At 48.8% G+C, this 19,902-nt stretch overlaps 1 protein-coding gene across 3 annotated transcripts in view; it reads left to right on the forward strand.

Moving 5' to 3' along the window:
* PLEKHM2 (pleckstrin homology and RUN domain containing M2) overlaps window positions 1-19,902 on the forward strand; it is a 36,139-nt gene that overhangs the window by 7,360 nt on the left and 8,877 nt on the right. The window contains exons 2-7 of one of the 3 annotated variants that reach the window (XM_088790172.1): window positions 12,800-12,906; window positions 13,297-13,406; window positions 13,945-14,044; window positions 14,531-14,618; window positions 15,514-15,700; window positions 17,006-17,065. In XM_088790172.1, coding sequence (XP_088646298.1) covers window positions 12,800-12,906; window positions 13,297-13,406; window positions 13,945-14,044; window positions 14,531-14,618; window positions 15,514-15,700; window positions 17,006-17,065 — 652 coding nt within the window. Of the gene's footprint in view, window positions 1-12,799; window positions 12,907-13,296; window positions 13,407-13,944; window positions 14,045-14,530; window positions 14,619-15,513; window positions 15,701-17,005; window positions 17,066-19,902 lie in introns of those variants that run through there. The other 2 variants (XM_088790174.1, XM_088790175.1) reach the window with 2 other exon arrangements.

The raw sequence follows: 19,902 nt of genomic DNA on the forward strand, positions 1-19,902 counted from the left end.
AGGACAGTTTCTGGGAGAGTCCATTTGGCTGGAGCAGGAAGGTCAGGCCATTGATCTATTGGTTATTATAACTGTCCTGCGTCCTGAGAATGGTTCCTCTAACTTGCTAGCAAAGCAGTTGGCCCTGCCACCTTCTGCCTCGTTTTGTCAAAGTATTTGTTTATCTGTTTCCCCTTTGCTTATAAGTGTTTACAAACATTATAGAAATACATAAGAAAGTCTTAGTTTCCTATCATCTCCCTTCCTGCCTGGGTGACTATACTTAAGAGTTGGAACTAACAGAGGCTAAGAAACCCAGTAATATATGAGAACAAGGAAAGGACTGTTGTATAGTTGAAATCCACAAAAATCTCAAACTCAAGCTTTGTAAATAGTCAGCCTCTCTTCACACTTTCACCCTACGTTCTTTATTTTTGGTGTTACCGACCACGAAGGCATGAAATGTCCGAACACACTGAGAGGAAGGGTGGAATAATACCAGAGGAATCCTCACACTTAACTTACGGAGCACCTGCTGGTTACACACGTTTCCTCAGTCAGGCTCACAACAAACTTGCAGGATAGGTCATGATCCCGGTGTCATACGTGAGGGAAATGAGCTTGAGGGACGTCACTTGCCCAAGATTATAACCCTCCTAAGGGGCAGAGCTGGACCTGAACCATGTTTCTGGCTCTTGCTCTTTCCATTTCTCTGACCCTTATTTATCTCCATGATATCTGCTTGGAAATTACAACAGATAACCCGTCTCCACAGGCCAGTCCTCCATAAAACTGCTATTCATTTCACAGATATTTGTTGCATGCCTGTGATGTGCTGAGCCCTCTTCTTGTCACAGGAATCAGTGAGCAGAACTCACCAAGCCCCTGCCCCTTGGGGCTTACACCCTAGAAGTGGAGACAGGCGTTAAACAAATCCCAGTGGAGTAGGCGTCTACCCCAGGCCTTCCTAATGGCCTTTAATAACCATTCATTTGTGATCCATGGAGTTCTTGTCATGCTTCCTAACTCTATTTACATTTTCAGCCTCTAAAGTCTCGGACTGGATTGCACGGGCCTTGGAGTGGAGGCCAGGGTCCCCCCAGTGTCCTCCCAACCTAATATTGTGATTTAGACAGGGACTTGGTGGCCATTTTCCTTAGCAACAAGAGGGTTGTTCGGGTAGAGGAAGGTTTCATGAGGTCACGTCATAGGTACAGCAGAGGAAGAGGGAAGTGAAAGATGAACACCGAACCAGTGAAGGCTCCCTGTCTTTGAAAGACTGATGAAAATGAGCCTTTGAAAAACTCCCTTCCTCCTCCCATCAGTGCCACACAGAACATTGAACGTGGGGCTCTCAGAAAATAGTACAGGGTTTCTGCCAGCTTCTGCTTCCATTCCAGCAGTGAAAGTGTGGAGTAGAATCGTGAGTGTGCGTGTTCTTTCAGGCCTTTGGTTGGCTTCTAGGTCCCTGGTGTTTGCCTGGGGACCTCTTGGCAGAACCTCTCACCATTTTCCTCCCCACTTTGAAAGCAGTCCTTGGTTCCTTCAGAAGAGGTCAAGCCCTGTGCTGAGTTCAGAGGCAGAACAATCCTAGGACCTTGGGGCTGGGACACTCCCCTTCCAGGAAGGAGAAGCATTTAACCGCTTTTGGAAACCATGTTCTGTCATATTATCCAAAGATCTGTGCCCAACTGAGCCAGTCCCCTTCTGCGATCATTGTTCCAACACCCCAAAGAAAGCATAAAAAAATGAAACCCACGGATCATTCAAGTACCTGCTTTTTTCAGCTTTTCCCCCCTGTATACCATGTTTCCCCAAAAATAAGACTGAGCCAGACCATCAGCTCTAATGTGTCTTTTGGAGCAAAAATTAATATAAGACCGAGTCTTATATTAATTTTTGCTCCAAAAGACGCAGTAAAAAGATGCAGTAGAGCTGATGAGCCAACTAGGTCTTATTTTCGGGGAAACACGGTGACTTGCACTAGCTGCCAGTAAAAGAGAGAGCCTAACAGCTTCCCAGCAAAAGGGCTAATGAGTAATGATTTGGGAGGTGGGAAAGAAAGCTGGATAATTGGGTGTGTTTAGTGACAAATGAATGGTTAAGAAGCATTGGTTTCACCCAGCATGCTTACGGAACAATGCAGGCCCATGGCAAACAAACAGCACATGTTTTATAACAACTCTACATGTGGGGGTCCCAATCAGTCCCAGGATGCCACCCAGCGTGGGCACAAGCCCCTCCTAGACAGGGGCATTGGCTGAAAGAAGTGTTTTTCATGGCCACCGAGAAACCAGTCTGATAGTTTCTGAACTGCGGGAGCTCTGATTGGTTCTCATGTATGGGTGATTTCTGGGTTCTCTAGTTCTGTAATCTCCTGTAATTGATTGTCACTGGAAATGAAAGATTTTTTCAGGCTACAGTGGGGTGGGATCTAAGATATTTTAAGATACGAGAGTAAGTCAGCAGCATCGTGGTTGCCTGGGGTTGGTGGAGCAGTGGACACCCAGCCGTCTGAAGCCTCTGTAGACACTCATGTTTTCTAGGAAAGAAGCCATGAGGACATTCCTGACATTGTCCCCACACTTCGTTACACAGAGTGTTGGGAATGGGCCAAGGCCCCTCTGCCCTCCTCAATGAGGTGTAGGATGAGGACTTTCCAGACGGTTACAGCAGGTGCCCTGAACTTCACTCTATCCCCAGGTGGGATGAAAGCAGAAGGGGCTCCAGGAAAGCTACCTCTGGGTGTCTGAGCACACCTGGCCAAGACTCGCAGTGAAACAGGACCGCTGGACACAGCCAGGAGGTGCCTTCACCTCCCTGGGCCCAGTCTCCCGCCTAAAAATGAGGGTTCTGGCTAAGTGATTCTTTTTCTGATTTTCAGTGCATTCAGAAGCCAAAGTTTCGTTCACTGATAGCCTGTCTCTTGCTTACTCCAACTCCCCGCACGTGCCCTCCTGCTCAAGGCATTCTTACGGAATGAGAGGCCTCAGGAAACTCTGCTTGCAACTCCACCCAGCCTTGTCTGAGATTCCAGTGGAGATTCTCCACAGAAAGCTGTTGGCTGTGGCCTTCCATTCCTTGGATTATGTAAAACAGGCATTATTGCTCTTAGAAGCTTTGCTGAAACTTAAAAGACTCCAGCCTGCTGCCTTATTTTTATTTATTTGTTTACTTGTTTATTTTTGACGGGATGGATGGTCAGCACTGGCCTTTCTCGTCCAATCCATGAGCATCTGTGCCTGAAGCCAGCGCAGGCTGTTGGTGCAAGATCAGGGTGGGGAAGTCGATTTGGTGGCCTCCTAAAGGGGACATTGGGTAGGTCTAACCACACCAACCCTTCTCCAGCTGTGACGACCCCTCTTAGGGTCCCTCTCCCTGGGAGTGTCCAGGTGTCAAGGTTTGGGGACATCCCAACCCCATAGGTAATAAACAGTATCACGTGGCTTGATCTCTGCCTTTCCCCTGAGGGTCTGCCTCCGAAAGAAGGTGAATGTCCCTGAGCCCCTGAGGGGTGGTTTCACCCATCAGTCGCCACTCTGTGAGTAGAATTCCAAAGGCAAGATAGGCAGTGCCCTTGCACTTTCCACAAGACTCAGCTCTCGCCCCCAGCACTCCTGCAGCAGCACCCAGTGAGAGGCAGCCTCGGGGATTAGGTGGCCTGCAGCTCGTGGCTCTGAGTTTGAGTTGAGCTCATGTAACAGGGCCATCCTGGACTTAATTTCTAAAAGAGGTGATTTGAGGTCAGGCAGCAGTCCACCCTTCCTTCATTTGGGCTCTGTTCTGCTTTTGGATTTCCACTCCTAGACCTGGCCTGCTGAGGCTGTTCTAAACATTCTGTCATTTAAATATCCCTGGTCTCCACAAGCCACTAGGGACGCTGCTGTTTCCTGGCGACCTCCTCCCTGGGCAGCGGAAGAGAGAGCAGGTTTCTGGTGCATTGATAGGTCTGTGCCCTCTGTGTGCTGAGCAGGGGTGCAGTGAGCCCCCGCGGTGGTCGGCCAGTTCACACAGGCACGTCTATAGCCCTGTGTCTCTCCAGCCTCGCAGACTCTCCTGCTGTTGTTGGGGCTGGATTTTTATCCTGCTCTGCAAATATAGGAGTGGGACCCTCCCCGCCACAGTTCAGCTTGTGAGCAGGCCGCAGAGTTCGATTTCAGATCTCCCATCTGTTTACTGAGCAATGGCACAGGCTCTTTAGTCTTGACTGACCAGGGAGAAAGAAAGGAGGGCACCTGTGACACTCTTTATTTTCATTTGGCCACTTACAATCTTTCACAGCTACCTGTAAATTAATCTGCTAGGGACCAATTCTGGAAGGAGTTCTTGATACCGACCATAGAACTAGAAATCATTTTGTGGTTGTATGTCTAAAAGAAAGACAAGACGGAGAGGGCTGGTCTGTGGCAGCTCAGAGCAGAGAGTGGGACTAACCCTAATTAAAATGCTCTGAGTCAGGCATTTTTGGCTTGCTGGAGTGTGCCACCCACATTTCCCCACAGCCACGGGGTCTGGCACAGTCTCGTGACGGCCACTCCTCCCAGGGTGCTCTGCGGGGAGCAGTGTCCTCCTGGCTTGGAGAGTCTGGGGTGGGTTGAGCCCAGCTCTTCCCAGCCTGGTGCCTGAGCAAGCCCGGGGCTCAGGAGCCAGGAGAGGAGGGCAGCTGAGTCAATCCAGGGTGTGGTCTGAGAACATGCCTGTGAGGGGAGGCCTGAGTTTCGGGAAACCACGGCTTTTCCCCCCCATTATTATTACTGCTTTAAATCTTAGTCCTTCTCTTCATTCTCAGCTGACCTTGCTTATTTTTAAGTATTCTTCTGATGAGAACTTTTTCACCCTCCCACTATCTAGCTTACCAGCCCACTTGCATCTGGGCTCCCATCTGTGGCCACCACTCTTCTGGGACAGTGGATCCCATCCTGTCTTTCCTGCTCAAGGACTCGACTATTTTGCTCCACCCCCATTTTCTTTTGGCAAAACCGGTGAGAGGGTTTTTCTGGATTGCTGTCTCCTTTCCTTCCTTCTTTCCTTCCTTCCTTCCTTTGTCCCTCTGTCTGTCCCTCCCTCCCTCCTTCCTCTTCCCCTCTCTCTCCTAACCACAAATAGTCAGTGCTGTATAGTATACTGAAGCCCCATGTACAGCTCTTACCATCTCATGGACGGCTTGTGTCTGCTAACCCCACATCCCTCCGTTATTTTGAAGCAGATCCCAGGCATCCATACATTTTTCAGTAAACACTGCTCAAAGATTAGGATTTTTTTCTCGCATAACCCCATACCACTATCACACTTTAAAAATGTAATAATAATTTTTCTTCAATAGCATCAAATATCTATTAAGTTTTCAAGTTCCAATTGCCTCATCAACCTCATTTTAAAAATACCTCGTGGGGCCAGACTGGTGGCTGAGGTGGTTGGAGCGCCCTGCTCCTAACGCCGAGGTCGCCGGTTCGATTCCCATATGGGCCAGTGAGCTGCGCCCTCTACAGCTAAGATTGTGAACAACGGCTCTCCCCAGAGCTGGGCTGCTGTGAGCAGCCAGAGGTGGGCGTGAGCTGCCGTGGGCTACCGTGTGCCGCTGTGAGTGGCCCATGCGGCAGCTGGTGAGAGCTGCCGTGAGCTGCTGTGAGCGGCCAACCAACAACTGGCAACCAACTGCCTCAGCCAGGGGGAGCGCAAGGCTTATAACACCAGCACGGGCCAGGGAGCTGTGTCCTATACAACTAGACTGAGAAACAACGGCTTGAACGGGGCTGAGGGAGGGAGGCAGAAGAAAGGTGCGGGGAACCTCGTTTTCTTGAAGCAGGATTCAGATGAGTTTCGATTCTCCTTGACGAGCTCCTGCCAGGCTTTCTTCCCTACCCCCTCACGGGAACTGCTTTTGCCAAGGTTCCCAGCACCTCCCTTTATGTGGGAATGTGACCCTGATGAACTGATCATTCCTGCCCTTTGGAAACTTCCTTCACTTGTCTACTGGAACTCACCCTGTCCAAATTTTCCGCCCACCTCACTGGCTGTGCCTTCTCAGTCTAAAGCAGTTGTTCTCAGCCCTGGCTGGACATTAGAATTACCTAGAGAGTGCTAAAAAGAAATGCTGGTTCCTGGGCTCCACCTCCAGAGTTTCTGATGTAGCTGATCTGGGAAGGCACCTGGGCATTGTTACGTTCCTCCAGTTCTCCAGGTGGTTCTGTTGTGCAGACTGGGTGAGGATCCCTGATCTGACACTGGACTGGCTCAGTACTCAGATGCTTCTCTTTCTGCGTTTTAAAGATGATCTCATCCAGGTCCACAGCTTTTAATACCATCTAAAGGCTGATGGTGCTGACCTCTCCCTGAACTCCAGAGCCATTTGTGCAGCTGCCCCAGCCTCAGGACCTTTGCACCTGCTGTCCCTCTAACTAGAATACTCTTTTCCCAGAAACCTCAGGGGTCATTTCCTCAGTGAGATCTTCTCTGACCCCATATTTATAACTGACCCCCTGACCTGCTTTGTTTTTTTATAGCATTATTATTCCCTAACATGATATTATATATTTGCACATAGTTTATCTCCATCTGCCACCAGGATGTAAGGGCAAGGATTTCTGTGTAAGAATAGTATCGGATATACACATGGTGTGTACTCAGTAAATATTTGTTGAAATATGTGAATCTCCAAAGCTTGTCTCCCTCTCTAGCCGCGGCTGAACTGAGCTTTGGGCAAAGACACAGCTCCCAGCCCAGCCTGTCACAGATGTGCATTCCTTTCCACCTCTCCTCGGGGCTCTAGACCAGAGGTCAGCTAACTTCTTCTGTAGTAAAGGAGCAGATAGTAAATATTTAGTTCTGCAGGCCATACAGTATCTGTTGCATCTACTCAACTCTGCTGTCATAGCATGAAAGCAGCTGTAGATAGTACAAAAACAACTGACTATATGCCAATAAAACTTTGTTTACAAAAATAGGAGGCAGACCCACTGGCCATAGTCTTCCAACCCTGAAACACTCACAACTACTTGGCAATCTGATCAGCAGGATGAATTTCTTCCCAGAAGTGGGGAAGCTCCTCCTGGAGCAACTGTGACGTGTATTAACCAAATGATACACGTCTTCACTGGGAAGGTGTCATTGTGGGGTGAGAGGATGGAGAGAGTAATGGGCAAACCTTTCTCTTAAAGAAGCCACACTGGCTGTTCTGGGCCTGTCTTCCAAGCAGCAGAGCTGCAGAAGACATTGAGCTTATATCCACCATGTGACATATAAGAGAGCGGGCAGCACTTCTCTTTCTTGGGTTCTACAAGTTAGCATAGAGTGTGACATTTTATATACATTATTCATTTAGGGATCTTGAATCCAGATTGGATTAAATTATTTAAAATCCAGCTCTGCCCCTTACTCTGTGACCAACTTTATGGTGATGATTAAATAATGTGCTGTGATGATTAAATAATGTTTGCAAAGTACGTGATCATCATAGCTGCTAACATTTATTAAGTGTCTTCAAGGTATCATGCACTTTGATAAATATAGTAGAAGTAGTGTCTGAACCCTCACAGAAACGTTTAGAGAGGGTACTATCCTCATTTTACAGATGAGGAAACCGAGGTTAGAGAGGTTAAGTAACTTGCCCAAGGTCACACAGTGAGTAGCAAAGCCCACATTCAAATCCAAGTTGTCTGACTTCAGAATCCATACTCTTAAGCGCTCTGCTGCCTTCCTAGTGCACCTAATAATAAGCACTCAGTAGACGGCGATGACTCTAATTGTAGCCAGTTTTGGCTTCCCCAGCAAGTATTGTATGTGACCGAAGAGTGATTTGGAATAAAAGTCGGTCATTGCGCTTCTAGGCTGAATTATGTTCATTATACCCGGTCCATTAAGTCTGTTGCTCAAGGGCCCTCATTTATTCAGTGTTTGCTTTCCTCCCAGTCCCCACTTTTTCAGAGCCTGCAGATCTTACTGGTGCAACAAGTAGCTACTGGCTGAATACCTCTGTATGTCGTTGACTAACTCTCCAAGTAGGAGCTCAAGCTGTTGACAGCTCCTAAAGTGCTTCCCTCATTGATTCAGAGACATTTCCTCTCTTCTTCCTGCTCCTCTCAAGAACCGTGCTGGGTTGTAGCCTTGATTCAAGATCTCCTTGTCCCCTGAGATCATGGAAAATTTTTATCAACCTGCTGTAAAAGAGCGAAGAAAGACTATGCTTTGGAACCACCTGCTAGTGAGCTAGTGAACAGAAAAGCAGTCATTGAGAGCAGGGTACCTCGTCGTGTCTTTGCACCTGAGCTATGTTTAGCCAAGTGCTGTGTCATTAGTTTGACTAAGACTGGGGTCATTATTCCTAATAACTTTGGTAAATGTTTATTGAGCACTTGCTGCTTCCCAGGACCTATGCTAAGCCTTTTGCGTGCTTTATCATTTGCTCCCCTCCACCAGCACTGTCCAGTGGAACTTTCTGCAGTGATGGAAACTATCTGTAGCTGTATGTCCAGTGCAGTGGCCACTAGCAACGTGTGGTCACTGAGCATTTGAAATATGGCCAGTGCAACTGAAGAACTGAACTTTCTGTTTAATTTTAATTAATTTAAATTTAAATAGTCACATATAGCTAGTGGCTACTGTCTAGAGAGCTCAGCTCTAAGTAATCCTTCTAACCCATTTTACAGAAGAGAAAAATGAGATTTAGAGGTTTAAGTAATTTGCCAAAGGGGCTCAACTCGAGTAGCAGAGCCAGGTTTTGGATCCATGATTCCTGCCCAGAGCCCCCCACTCTTCACCGCCATGTTATACATTCTTTCTATTATATCTTTTGCAGAACTTGTTTCCGTGTTGCAGACTGTTCCCTAATGCATAATACCGTGTATATGTATGCAACCCACCTAGAACTAAATGTGCAAGACCTATGTAAAGAAAGCTATAAAACTTACCAAAGGATATAAAGAAAAGACCTGTATAAGTGGGGAGGGGGGCGGGTGAAATCCATGTTCCTGGATGGAAAGATTCAGTATTATAAGAATACTATTTCTCCCCACAAATAATCTCTGGATTCAGTATAATTCTACTACAGGTCCAAAAGGGAATTGTAATAAAATTTGATTCTAAAGAATGTGCCAGAATAGTGTAAACAGTTTTGAAAAATTATAGTTGGGGGATGGGGTGGACTCGTTCTGCGCATATCAAAATGATGAATAAAGTGAAAATAATTAAAAATAGGGGACAGCTGCAAGGGATGGTGGGCTCCGCCCCCTGCAACTAAGATTGAGCACGGCACCTTGAGCTGAGCTGCCTCCTGGATGGCTCAGTTGGTTGGAGCACGGGCTCTCAACCACAAGGTTGCCAGTTCAATTCCTCGAGTCCCGCAAGGGATAGTGGGCAGCGCCCCCTGCAACTAAGATTGAACACGGCACCTTGAGCTGAGTTGCCGCTGAGCTCCCGGATGGCTCAGTTGGTTGGAGCACATCCTCTCAACCACAAGGTTGCCGGTTCAATTCCTCTGAGTCCCGCAAGGGATGGTGGGCTCGGCCCCCTGCCACTAGAAAACGGCTACTGGACCTGGAGCTGAGCTGTGCCCTCCACAACTAAGACTGAAAGTTCAACTTGAAGCTGAACAGTACCCTCCACAACTAAGATTGAAAGGACAACAACTTGTTTGGAAAAAAGGCCTGGAAGTACACACTGTTCCCCAATAAAGTCCTGTTCCCCTTCCCCAATAAAATCTTTAAAAAAGGAAAAAATAGGGGACTGCCACAGGAATAGACAAAGGACCAGTTAAAATAGTCTAGAAAGGTGGCATAATAAATCACAAATCAGTAAGGGACCATTAATAAATGTGGAAAATGGGTTATCCATCAAAAAAATAATAAGCTGGATCCTTATGCCCTATACAAAGATCTAAACCTAAAAAAGGAAACCAAAGAAGTCCTAAAACTATAGAAGAATAGAGGTACTTTTGTAATATTACACTGAGAAAAATGGAAAACTATAAAGGAAGGTAATGATAGATGTGATTACATAAAAAGTAAAAATTTCTCAATAGGGAAAAAAATACCAAAAGCAAAGTTAAAAGGTCATTTGACACTGGGCAAAACACCAAAAAAACAAAACAGAACAAAAAAACCATAGCAACAAACAGGGTTAAATCCTTAAAAAACAAAGAGCTGTAACAGATAAGTAAGAAAAAGATAGGCAGCCAGAAGAAGATTGAGCAGAAGTATTGAACAGGCATTTCACAGAAAAATGAAATACAAACAGTTAATAAGGATGGTCGACTGCATTAGTGACCAGAGAAATAAAATTTAAAACAATTAGATACTGTTTTTCACCAACTGGACTGGCAAAAATTAGACTGATTATATCCTTGTTGGCCAGCGTGGTGGGAATGTACCGTGTTTCCCCGAAAATAAGACCTAGCCGGACAAACAGCTCTAATGCATCTTTTGGAGCAAAAATTAATATAAGACTGGGTATTATATTATATTATATTATATTATATTATATTATATTATAGGAGACCCAGTCTTACAGTATAGTAAAATAAGACCGGGTCTTAATATAAATTTTTGCCCCAAAAGATGCATTAGAGTTGATTGTCCGGCTAGGTCTTATTTTCGGGGAAACATGGTAAATGAATCCAACCTTTTAGAAGGGCAAATGGCAGGTTCCAGCCCAACTGTAAATGTGCGTGTTCTTTAGCTCTGCTGCTCCACCCTGTGCACTCACTGTACACAATACCCACACAGGGATCCACCCATGTTTGTCACAATAGTTTGTGTAGTAGCAAATTGGAGACAACAGCCATACCTAACAATGGTTAAAGCATGATACATCATATTTTAGAATACAATGTGGCTATGAAAAAATATAGTGAACCTATATATAATGATATGGAAATATGTGCTTAATACAGTGTTAAGAAAAAGCAAATTTTAGAACAATGAGTATAGTATGATCCTAGTTTGCTTTTTTCTTGTTTTTTTAATTAGGGAACAATGTGTTTTTCCAGGACCCATCAGCTCCAAGTCAAGTCGTCGTTGTTTTTTCAATCTAGTTGTGGAGGGCGCAGCTCACTGGCCCATGTGGGAATCGAACCACCAACCTGGGTATTGTGAACACAGTGCTCTAACCAACTGAGCCAACCCAACCGGCCGCCCTGACTTTTTTTTTTTAAGTCTATGTATGCAGGAAAAGAACTGTACACACACCAAAGCTGTTGACAGTGGGGAACAGGGAGCAGGAGGTCTTTGTATATTTATACCCACTTCCATGTCGCTTGCACTTTTATGATGAGCAAATATTGTCAGGGATCTGGCTCTGGATCTGAGTTCCAGCCACGGCTCCCTCACTTAGCTGAAAATCATAGTGAAGGACCTAACTTCTGCTGGCCACCTTCTCTGTTTAAAAATAAATGGATAAAAATGTAAAACTTTTCCATGTTTTCTAAGTGTTATGCTGGGTATGGCTACTTTTATACTAAAGAAAATGCATAAGTCTGTTGTTGTTTTTTCAGTCAGGGAGTTACATGAGATCTCTAAAGATCCTTCTAGCTCTAACATCTAAGACTCTCTGATCTCAGAGTTGCTTGGATTTTGAAATTTGAAAAAAAAAAAAGAAAAACCTGGACACTGACTTTGTGGTTCTAAAGTGTGCAAAACTTTGAGCCATTCTGAGAAGGAGTTGTGCAATTTTCACAGGCACGTTGCCCTTCCTTTCAGTTCTGGAAACCTTTCCTCCTGGGGCTCTGTTTTGCCTGCCTCTCAGGAGGGAGGGCAGACCCAGAAGGACTGAGGTCTGACCCTGGCCAGCAGGGCTGCTGGGCTTACTTTGGGCCACAGAGAAGAGAGACTATTTTTGTTGTGGGGGCTGAATGGTTGGCCTCTCACCAAGAGCGCATGCCTGTTGGTGTGGTTGATGTATCTTGCCTGCTGCTGCCGTCTCCACCACTGCTTCCAGAAAACACTTGAGAACACGTTTGTGCAGCGCCAAGAGCTTAAACCTGAGATGAGTGTACAGGGACGAGTGCTCTTTTTGTGTGTCCTTCCCCATCCTGGCCATTGGAAGGGCAGCAACAGACCAGAGTATGGCTAGAAGGAAGTTGGAAGGACTCCTCCTGGGGCTTTACTTGAAAGGGGCCCCTGCCTCCTAACTGGTTGCAGAGAACTCCATCCAAGTGTCTGGGCTTTCTTAGCCTTACATAAGCTGGTAGAGCTGCCTCACCTTCCTCAGCGGGTTTGCTCAGTGCTACGCTTCATCTCGCCTGCTCAAATCTCCTTTGATCAGTCCAGCCGGAGACCAGTGCCCAGATCCATATCCAGCCTTGTCAGGTTACACAGGCAAACCCAGGGTCCATCAGCCTCTGGCAAGAAGGCATTAGAGCAGGTGCCCCAGGCCATCAGCCCTTAGTTTGTGTAGACGAGCAGCTCGAAGCAGGGCCACCATGTTGCACAAATCCAGGAAGGAAGGCATTTACACTGACACTGCGATTCATTTATGGGGCTAACACTGTATGTGGTGCCCCTGGGGTTGTGCAGCTCGGTGACTCTGGCTCGAAGCCTGGGACCCCCTGAGACCTACCTATGGACTGTGACTGCCTCACCAGCAGTGAGCTGTCCTCGTGCAAAGCCCTTCCTGAGTGCCTCTTGGGGCCTGGGCTCTAAAGATACAGCCTTCGGCCTTCAGACCCTCCAGTGCCGGATGAGCAGGGCGCAGGCAGTTTGAGGTTGATGCCCTCCGTCATCACAAGAACATTGTTTGACTGGTTTTCTCAGCTACCCTCTCGATTCCGGGGCTCCTATAGCCCTCCTCTAATCCATTTCTAACGGGGTTGTTGTTTTGTCCCCTGCAGTTGCAGAGCTACTTTGCTGCATGTGAAGATGAGACCCCCGCCATCCGGAACCATGATAAGGTCCTACAGCGTCTGTGTGAGCACTTGGACCACGCCCTGCTGTACGGGTGAGCTGGGCTGGTTTCTAGAGAAAACAGGGCACAGTGGGGCATGGCCAACGCCGCAAGGAGCCTCCAGAGAGAAGTCCCTAGCCTTGAGGGCCTTTTATTTCTTCTTTTCCTTTCTTCTTTCTTTCAGAAAGAGGTTTGTCTCACTCAAGGGGGGCGTGGGCTGTCTGTAGTTGTCCCAGTAAATTGTCTGAGCAGGCCTCCATGACTGGGAGAAAGTTAGCAATGGATGAAACGATGGTGTGAAGGCTGGTTGCCTGTGGGTCCCACTGGGGATCCATTGCTTCCAGCCTTGAGCTCACTTCTAACACGAGGCTGGTGGACCGAGTGACTGCAGCTTCCCAGGGTGGCCCCGCTTAGGTCACAGCAGCTCCTGTCTTCCTTTCGCAGACTGCAGGACCTCTCATCTGGCTACTGGGTGCTCGTGGTGCATTTCACCCGGAGAGAGGCCATCAAGCAGATCGAGGTGCTGCAGCATGTGGCCACCAACCTGGGGCGCAGTGAGTAGTGGGGCTGCGACGCTCAGAAGGACCAGCCCCGCCCTCCCTGGGGGTAGCTCAGGGCTCATGTGTGGCCTCAGGGTCAGCCCTGGGAGGCAGATTGCCTTGTGGTGCCCAGAGGCAGTGGGGCGTTCCCATGCCACACCCTCCATATGGCCTCTCTCCTCCCTGGGTGACGGACAGTGAGATGCTCAAGAGAACCAGACTCCTATCGAATCCTGGCCCTAGCACGTAATGAGGAGTCTCGCTTCTCTCCCTGAGTGAGGAACAGTGTTAGTTAGCTTATGGGATCCTGCAGAATCCTTGCATTTCTCAATCCATCTGAAGTCTGTAGTCTGCCCTCTTTATCAGAGCTTCCTGGGTAGTGATAGGGCTGGGAAAAGAAAGATTTCAGGGGTTACCGCACTCCAATAGGAGACAAGGCCACTGGGGTATGTGGTCCCCTCAGCCATTCTTTCTTCCTTTCTGCCCTCGCTTGGCACAAAAAAGCCAGCACACTGACAGACCTTCTTTCCTGTTACCCTGCCCTTGTTTGCAGGCCGGGCCTGGCTGTACCTGGCCCTGAATGAGAACTCCCTGGAGAGCTACCTGCGGCTGTTCCAGGAGAACCTGGGTCTGCTGCATAAGTACTACGTCAAGTGAGTGTCTGGAATGGTCCGTCTCCTGTAGCCCCAGAGCTCCCCTTGAGCCTCGTCCCACAGTGTGCCACTTCCGAGGCCTGGCCTGGCATTGCCTGCTGAGGACACGTCATTAGAGACTTGTCTGTTTAGCACTTCGGTGCTCTGCCACTGGCCTATCCTCTACCCAGGCCTCCGACCTGACTAAAGCGTTCAACCTTTGCTGGGGTTGCTGCAGGAACAGAGTATTTATGGCAGCTGCTGAGAGCCGCACGGGCGTTATGCTACAGGCTCCATATTGGAAGACACTGGCAGTACTGTGCTGTATGGCCTCAAACCCAGTAGGAGAATGCTGGAAAGGGGGAGGTGAAGGCTGCATCAAGCTGGGTGCCCTCCAGAGAATGGGGATGTCACATGTCAAATTTCAACACTGAGGCTTGTTGGCGAGGTAGGGCCAAGCTGGTAAGCCTACCCAGAACCGCCATTGTCCCTTCTCATGTCTCACAGGAATGCCCTGGTCTGCAGCCATGACCACCTGACTCTCTTCCTGACCTTGGTGTCTGGGCTGGAATTCATTCGATTCGACCTGGATCTGGTGAGACACCATGGCTCTCGCTGTTTGTGGGGGCAGAGGCGTGGGTGGGGTGGGCTCGGGGTTTCATTTTTCAGGGCCCTGTCAGGGAGGCTGTTGGGTGTGACGGGGCCTGAGCAATGCCTTGTTTATTCAGGTGAGGGAAGGGTTCCGGGTCTGAACAGTAGAAGTGAGTGGAGGCTATGATTCTCTGTTGTTTATTTAAGTCCTGGTTTAGCTGACTCCTTCCGATCTCTGTCCCAACTTGGAGAAAAGCCACACTGCCTGGAGTATTTTAGTGCTGAAGTGCTCTCCTTGATGTTTAGGACATAGTGTTTGAGAGGAATAGGCACAGTCATCCCTGTGCCTGCTGGCGTCCTGGCAGTGTCACCAGTTCCATGCTTTCCAGCCTCTCTCTTCACGCTGTCTGCCCTCCCTCCCTGTCATGCATTAGAGAAATATGGTGCTGGCCCACAACGAGCCGAAGGGGCTCCAGAGTGCCTTCCAGACTCGTCGAGGTGGATGCAGCTGCCCCATCTAATTGAATCACTGTCCTGGGTCCCTGCCCCATCAGCACAGACTGAAAAAGGAACTTGGCTACTGAAAAGTAGTAGAAATTGGAGAAAATGAACAACTACTAGTATAAGAGGTCGAGGAGGACTTTGAAGGCATGGCTGGGTTCTGTCATCTGTCAGCCTCAAGTCCACAGCTTGAAGAGCCATAACCATGCACATTACAGTTTTTAGCAGCTTGTTTCTGAATTTTGCACCTTAAGCCCATTGATTTCCCCAAGAAAAACTAGCATGGGGGAGAGTAGGACAGGCAGACCCATGGCGCACGAACCTGGACTCTGCCATTTGTTTTCGGCCCACCCGAGGCCTCTCCCCACCCAAACCTGCCTTTCCCGCTCTCTCCTTAGGACGCCCCTTATTTAGACTTGGCCCCCTACATGCCTGACTACTACAAACCTCAGTACCTGCTGGACTTTGAAGACCGCCTTCCCAGCTCAGTCCATGGCTCGGACAGCCTGTCCCTCAACTCCTTCAACTCTGTCACCTCCACCAACCTGGAGTGGGACGACAGTGCAATTGCCCCATCTAGTGAGGGTAAGTGGCCCCAGGGCAGGCAGGAGCCCAGAGTGTGCTGTGAAACTGATTCTGGAGTCACTGACGCCTGGCTGGGCCTCGTCTTTCTTGGCTAGTTTTGGTCCGGTGGGTGAAATTTAAAATTAAACAGGATCAGCCGTTTCCCAGCTCTTCATTTCCTCCACGTCCCTGTGGTGGCTAAATAACTGATTCTGGGGACAGAAAGCCAAATGATCTTATTAATGTTAGACCGTTTTCCAGAAGGCTGCAACCACATGCCCGGGGGCAGTTTCCTGAGCTCGGAGGGATTAGCAGTGTGACCTGGAAACTCTTCTTCCCATAGCCGGGGTGAATGTTGCCCATTTTGGGGAGGTCCCATGATTGTAGGCAGAAAGAAGCTAAGGAACCACTGAAAGAAGAGAGCCAGGTGGGTGCAAAGTTTTAGGGGGAAACCTCCAACCTGCCACTGTTTCTCATGAGTCCATCCTATTTCCGAGTCCCTAGTGTGTCAGCCATGATGGCACCCAATGCATCAAAGACTGAAAAAGACTCGTCACGTCTGCAGGTCATTTTGTTGTCTTGATCCAACAACGTATTGGAACAGCCTGATTCCTTTCAAACCTTAGGCCTCTGTGTTCATTTATAAAACTGGCTGTTTGCCCACCTTCATCCCATGGGGAAACCACATCTCTTCATTACTGCATCCCATCTTACCTCCAGGGAAGGGGATCCAAGCACCAGGTCAGCCCCTGGGGCTCACTAGAATTGCATCGGCATTGAGACCTTGACCTTTGTCTTTATTTCTAATTGTGCCATGGGCCATGTCCTGGGAAAAGGGCAGTTACTTTCAGATTTGCTGTTAGCAAGACTTGCGTTGCTTGTTGTCGAAGCAGAAGGTAGCAGCTTAGTCCCCTTGGGTTGGACTCCTGGGCTGCCTCAGAGAAGTTAGAGGGATGGGTCTTGAAGCAGCAGCTAGACTGTCCATGGATGGAGGTGTCCCCCTGAGCCCACCTAATCTCAGCTGCTGGATATGGAGGGAAGGAAGACAAGGGAGAGAAAAGGTCAGGTGCAGGGGGGCCCGCCCACATCGTTCTCTGCCAGAACCAGGTTCTGTGCTCTCAGATGTCTTTCTCATTGGTCAGAGACTACTGGGCCCCTGCCTGAGCTGAGGCAGCTGGGGTCCTAATGAGGTTGTTAGATAAAATGTAGGAAGTTTAATTTTTTCCCTCTCTTGTTTTCTCCCCGTGTCTCCCCCCTATTGTCCCCACCCTCCCTGTCTTTCCACTGCCTGTTTCTAATCTCCAGTTTTGTCCCTCGTTTTTGTAGATTATGATTTTGGAGATGTGTTTCCAGCAGTGCCGTCTGTACCCAGCACAGACTGGGAAGGTGGGACAGAGTCCGCTGTTACCCTCTTTTCCTGTTTTGCAATGTTTCCATGCCAAGCTTGCTGCATGATTCAAAATCAAATCATTATTTATAACAATGTCACTGATCATAATAAAGCCAAGTCTGGTGTTCTAATAGATGGAATTCTGCAGCAGGAGAACTTGATCTTTAGCCCGAGGCAAATTCCTTCTTCTAGGGCAGGATTCCTGCCTTTATGCAGTGGCCATGCAGTCACCAAGTTAACTGCTTTTCAGAGACACACAGATCACCCTTCCTGATTCTGATGTCAGTTGATGCACCGGATGTGTGTAGGGAATTGCCAACTGGTGGTGGTCTGACTTTGCACATGTGAGTTGTAAGCTCCTGTAGGTCAGATGTGCTCCTGTGTCAGAAGCATCAAGAAGCAAAGACAGAGGGCTTGATTCCTTCAGTCCATTCTTAATGGCTTCCTCTTGGATATTTCTGAAAGAGATTGAGGTCCAAATGAGGGAAATTGCCCACACACAGCTGAAATTTCTTACAGGGCAATTCTCTGAAGTTTTAAGGCAAATCAAAATAAAATCTGTCCACCCTCCCACTGTGTCCACTAGGTGGCAGTAATGCTTGGGCATTTTCCTGCCAGTGACCCCACTTCTACTCTTGTGAAAATTCGCAGAGCTATTCCCAATGTTCCCATGATTACTCAAACCATAGGGCATGTTTCTGGAAAGGTTATTGCTTCCTCCTCAAGTCTGAGGCTATAACCAGATCCCCGGATTAAAGAGCTTCTTGCCCTGTGGGCTACTTCTGCCCCAGATGGAGGTGGGGGGTGCAGCCTCTGAAGGAGGAGGTGCAGGTGCTCTCCCCACTGCTTCAGAGCTGGCCCTTCATCATTAAAGCCATGACTTCTGAGTAATGGATGACAGATGATCTTTTCCCAAGTAATGTGCCTTATGAAATTGCTTAAGTTTGAGGGAAATAAGATATAGCATTGGGAAAAATACGTTCTGTCACCTGGCCAAGAGAGTAGCATGGAAGAGTCCCACATTTTAGTTAAGATTAGCTTGAAACCCAGAATTCCATCATGACATCACTTATCCTCTGGCCTCTCTGCTTGCAGCGCACATGCTGGGCGTTGACACTTCCCCCTCTGGTTCTAACAACTAACCCCCTCCTGACCCAGCTACTTGCTGCCTGCTGCAGTCACTTGACAAGCAGGGACTGACCTTCGTCTGAAGCCCTGCAGAGCTCCCTGTGGCCTGAGAACAAACAACCCCGTTGTTGTATTGCTTGTTTGGGCCAGCCAGGCTCCAGGGCAGGGTGAGATTTGTCCCAGCAGTGATCTCCTGCTTTCCCGAGTTCCCCGAGCACGAAAGAAGTCCTGAGCATACCCTGGCCGCCCACCTGTGGAGGCCTGGTCTTCTCCTTAGACCTGGAGGAAAGCAGGATGTGGGGGCAGCTCCAAACTCTGGGTCCCGGGGTGGGGACTGGGACAGCTGTTCCATGGTCCTTGGCTCACAGGATTGGTGGGGGCCCCAGCTTTGACACCCACCATGTCCGGTGGTCTGCTCACTCACCTCTCGCATTCCTCCCATGAGCAACTGCGGATCTCCAGGGGCTGGAACAAGAATGCGTGGGCTTTGCAGAAACCTTTGAGACTGAAGGGCAAGGTTTTCTGCATCTGAGAACTAAGGCTCCATGGTCCCAGGACATCAGAAGAAAGTTTCAAATATTGCTAGTGCTTTTCTGGCAGAGCTGGCAATTACTTTTAGCCCCCTCCTTTGTCCCTATATTAAAACACAATGTACTTTTTTAAAAATATGGCTGATGTGCTGTGTCAGCAGACAGCTAGCTGCCAGTGGTTTCCAACATCCACTAGGAAGCTGACTGCAGTTGGGCCCTTCCAGATGAGGCTGAGGTAGGAAGCATGCTTGTGGCGTCTCCTGGGCAGATAATGGCCAGCAAGATGTGTGTGAACTGGCTAATGGAGCGTGGACAGCCTGTGCCCCTTGCTCTTAACCCGCCAGCCAGGCCTCAGTTCTCTGCTTGGGCGGCTCCATCTGCCACCAGACCAGACAAATGCACTGTGTATGCTTTTCCTGCTGGTGCCACCTCCTCTCCATGTCCTATTCCAGTGACCTGGGATGGATGGCTGGAGTAAACCAGCAACGCTCTGGAGGGGCAGCACCGTCCTCCACCCGCCCGCTCCCCAGGCTGGAGCCAGGGGTGAGAGTGGACCCGTAGGCCAGCAGAGGTCTGAGTGAAATCGGGTTCTCAGGACCCCCCTTCAAGGAGTACTGGTCCTGCCCCCTGGAGTGTGCTGGTGGGTTGTCAGGGAGACAAGCAGCCACTAAAGGGCCCATGAGGCACCTGTTGGGGGGCAGCCCCTCAACACAACTTTCTTGTCTCCTACACATCTTCTCTGGTGCTCTGGCTCCTTTCTGACCCTCCCCATGCTCTTCACTCCTCTTGGGCTCCCTATCTTCTCAGCCTCTGCCCCCCACTCTGTGCCCCTCATTTTCTCTGATCTCTGTTCTCTCTTTTGTTCCTTTTTATCTGCCTCTGTGGGGGACCCTTCAGAGGACTTTGGGTGTCTCAGGCCTGCCAGTGCCTTGTGGTGCTAAAGGGGTTTCCGGGTACCCTCTAACATCCTCTCAATGACGGGCTCCGAGGTTAACCCGAGGGGTGTGTGGCCCATCTCCTCTCAGGCATCACAGCCACTGCCCCTGAGGGACTTCAGCCTGGAGCTCTTAAGTCAACTGTGGCCAAATTGCTGTAGCTCTCAAGAGCCCCCAATGATGGTGATGATGGTTGTCCCTCCAAGTTGCTCTTAAAGCACAAATCCCATGTCCTATTGG

Source organism: Rhinolophus sinicus, chromosome 14 (genome assembly GCF_057876585.1).
Source record: "Rhinolophus sinicus isolate RSI-liver-muscle chromosome 14, RSI-T2T, whole genome shotgun sequence".
NCBI lineage: Eukaryota > Metazoa > Chordata > Mammalia > Chiroptera > Rhinolophidae > Rhinolophus > Rhinolophus sinicus.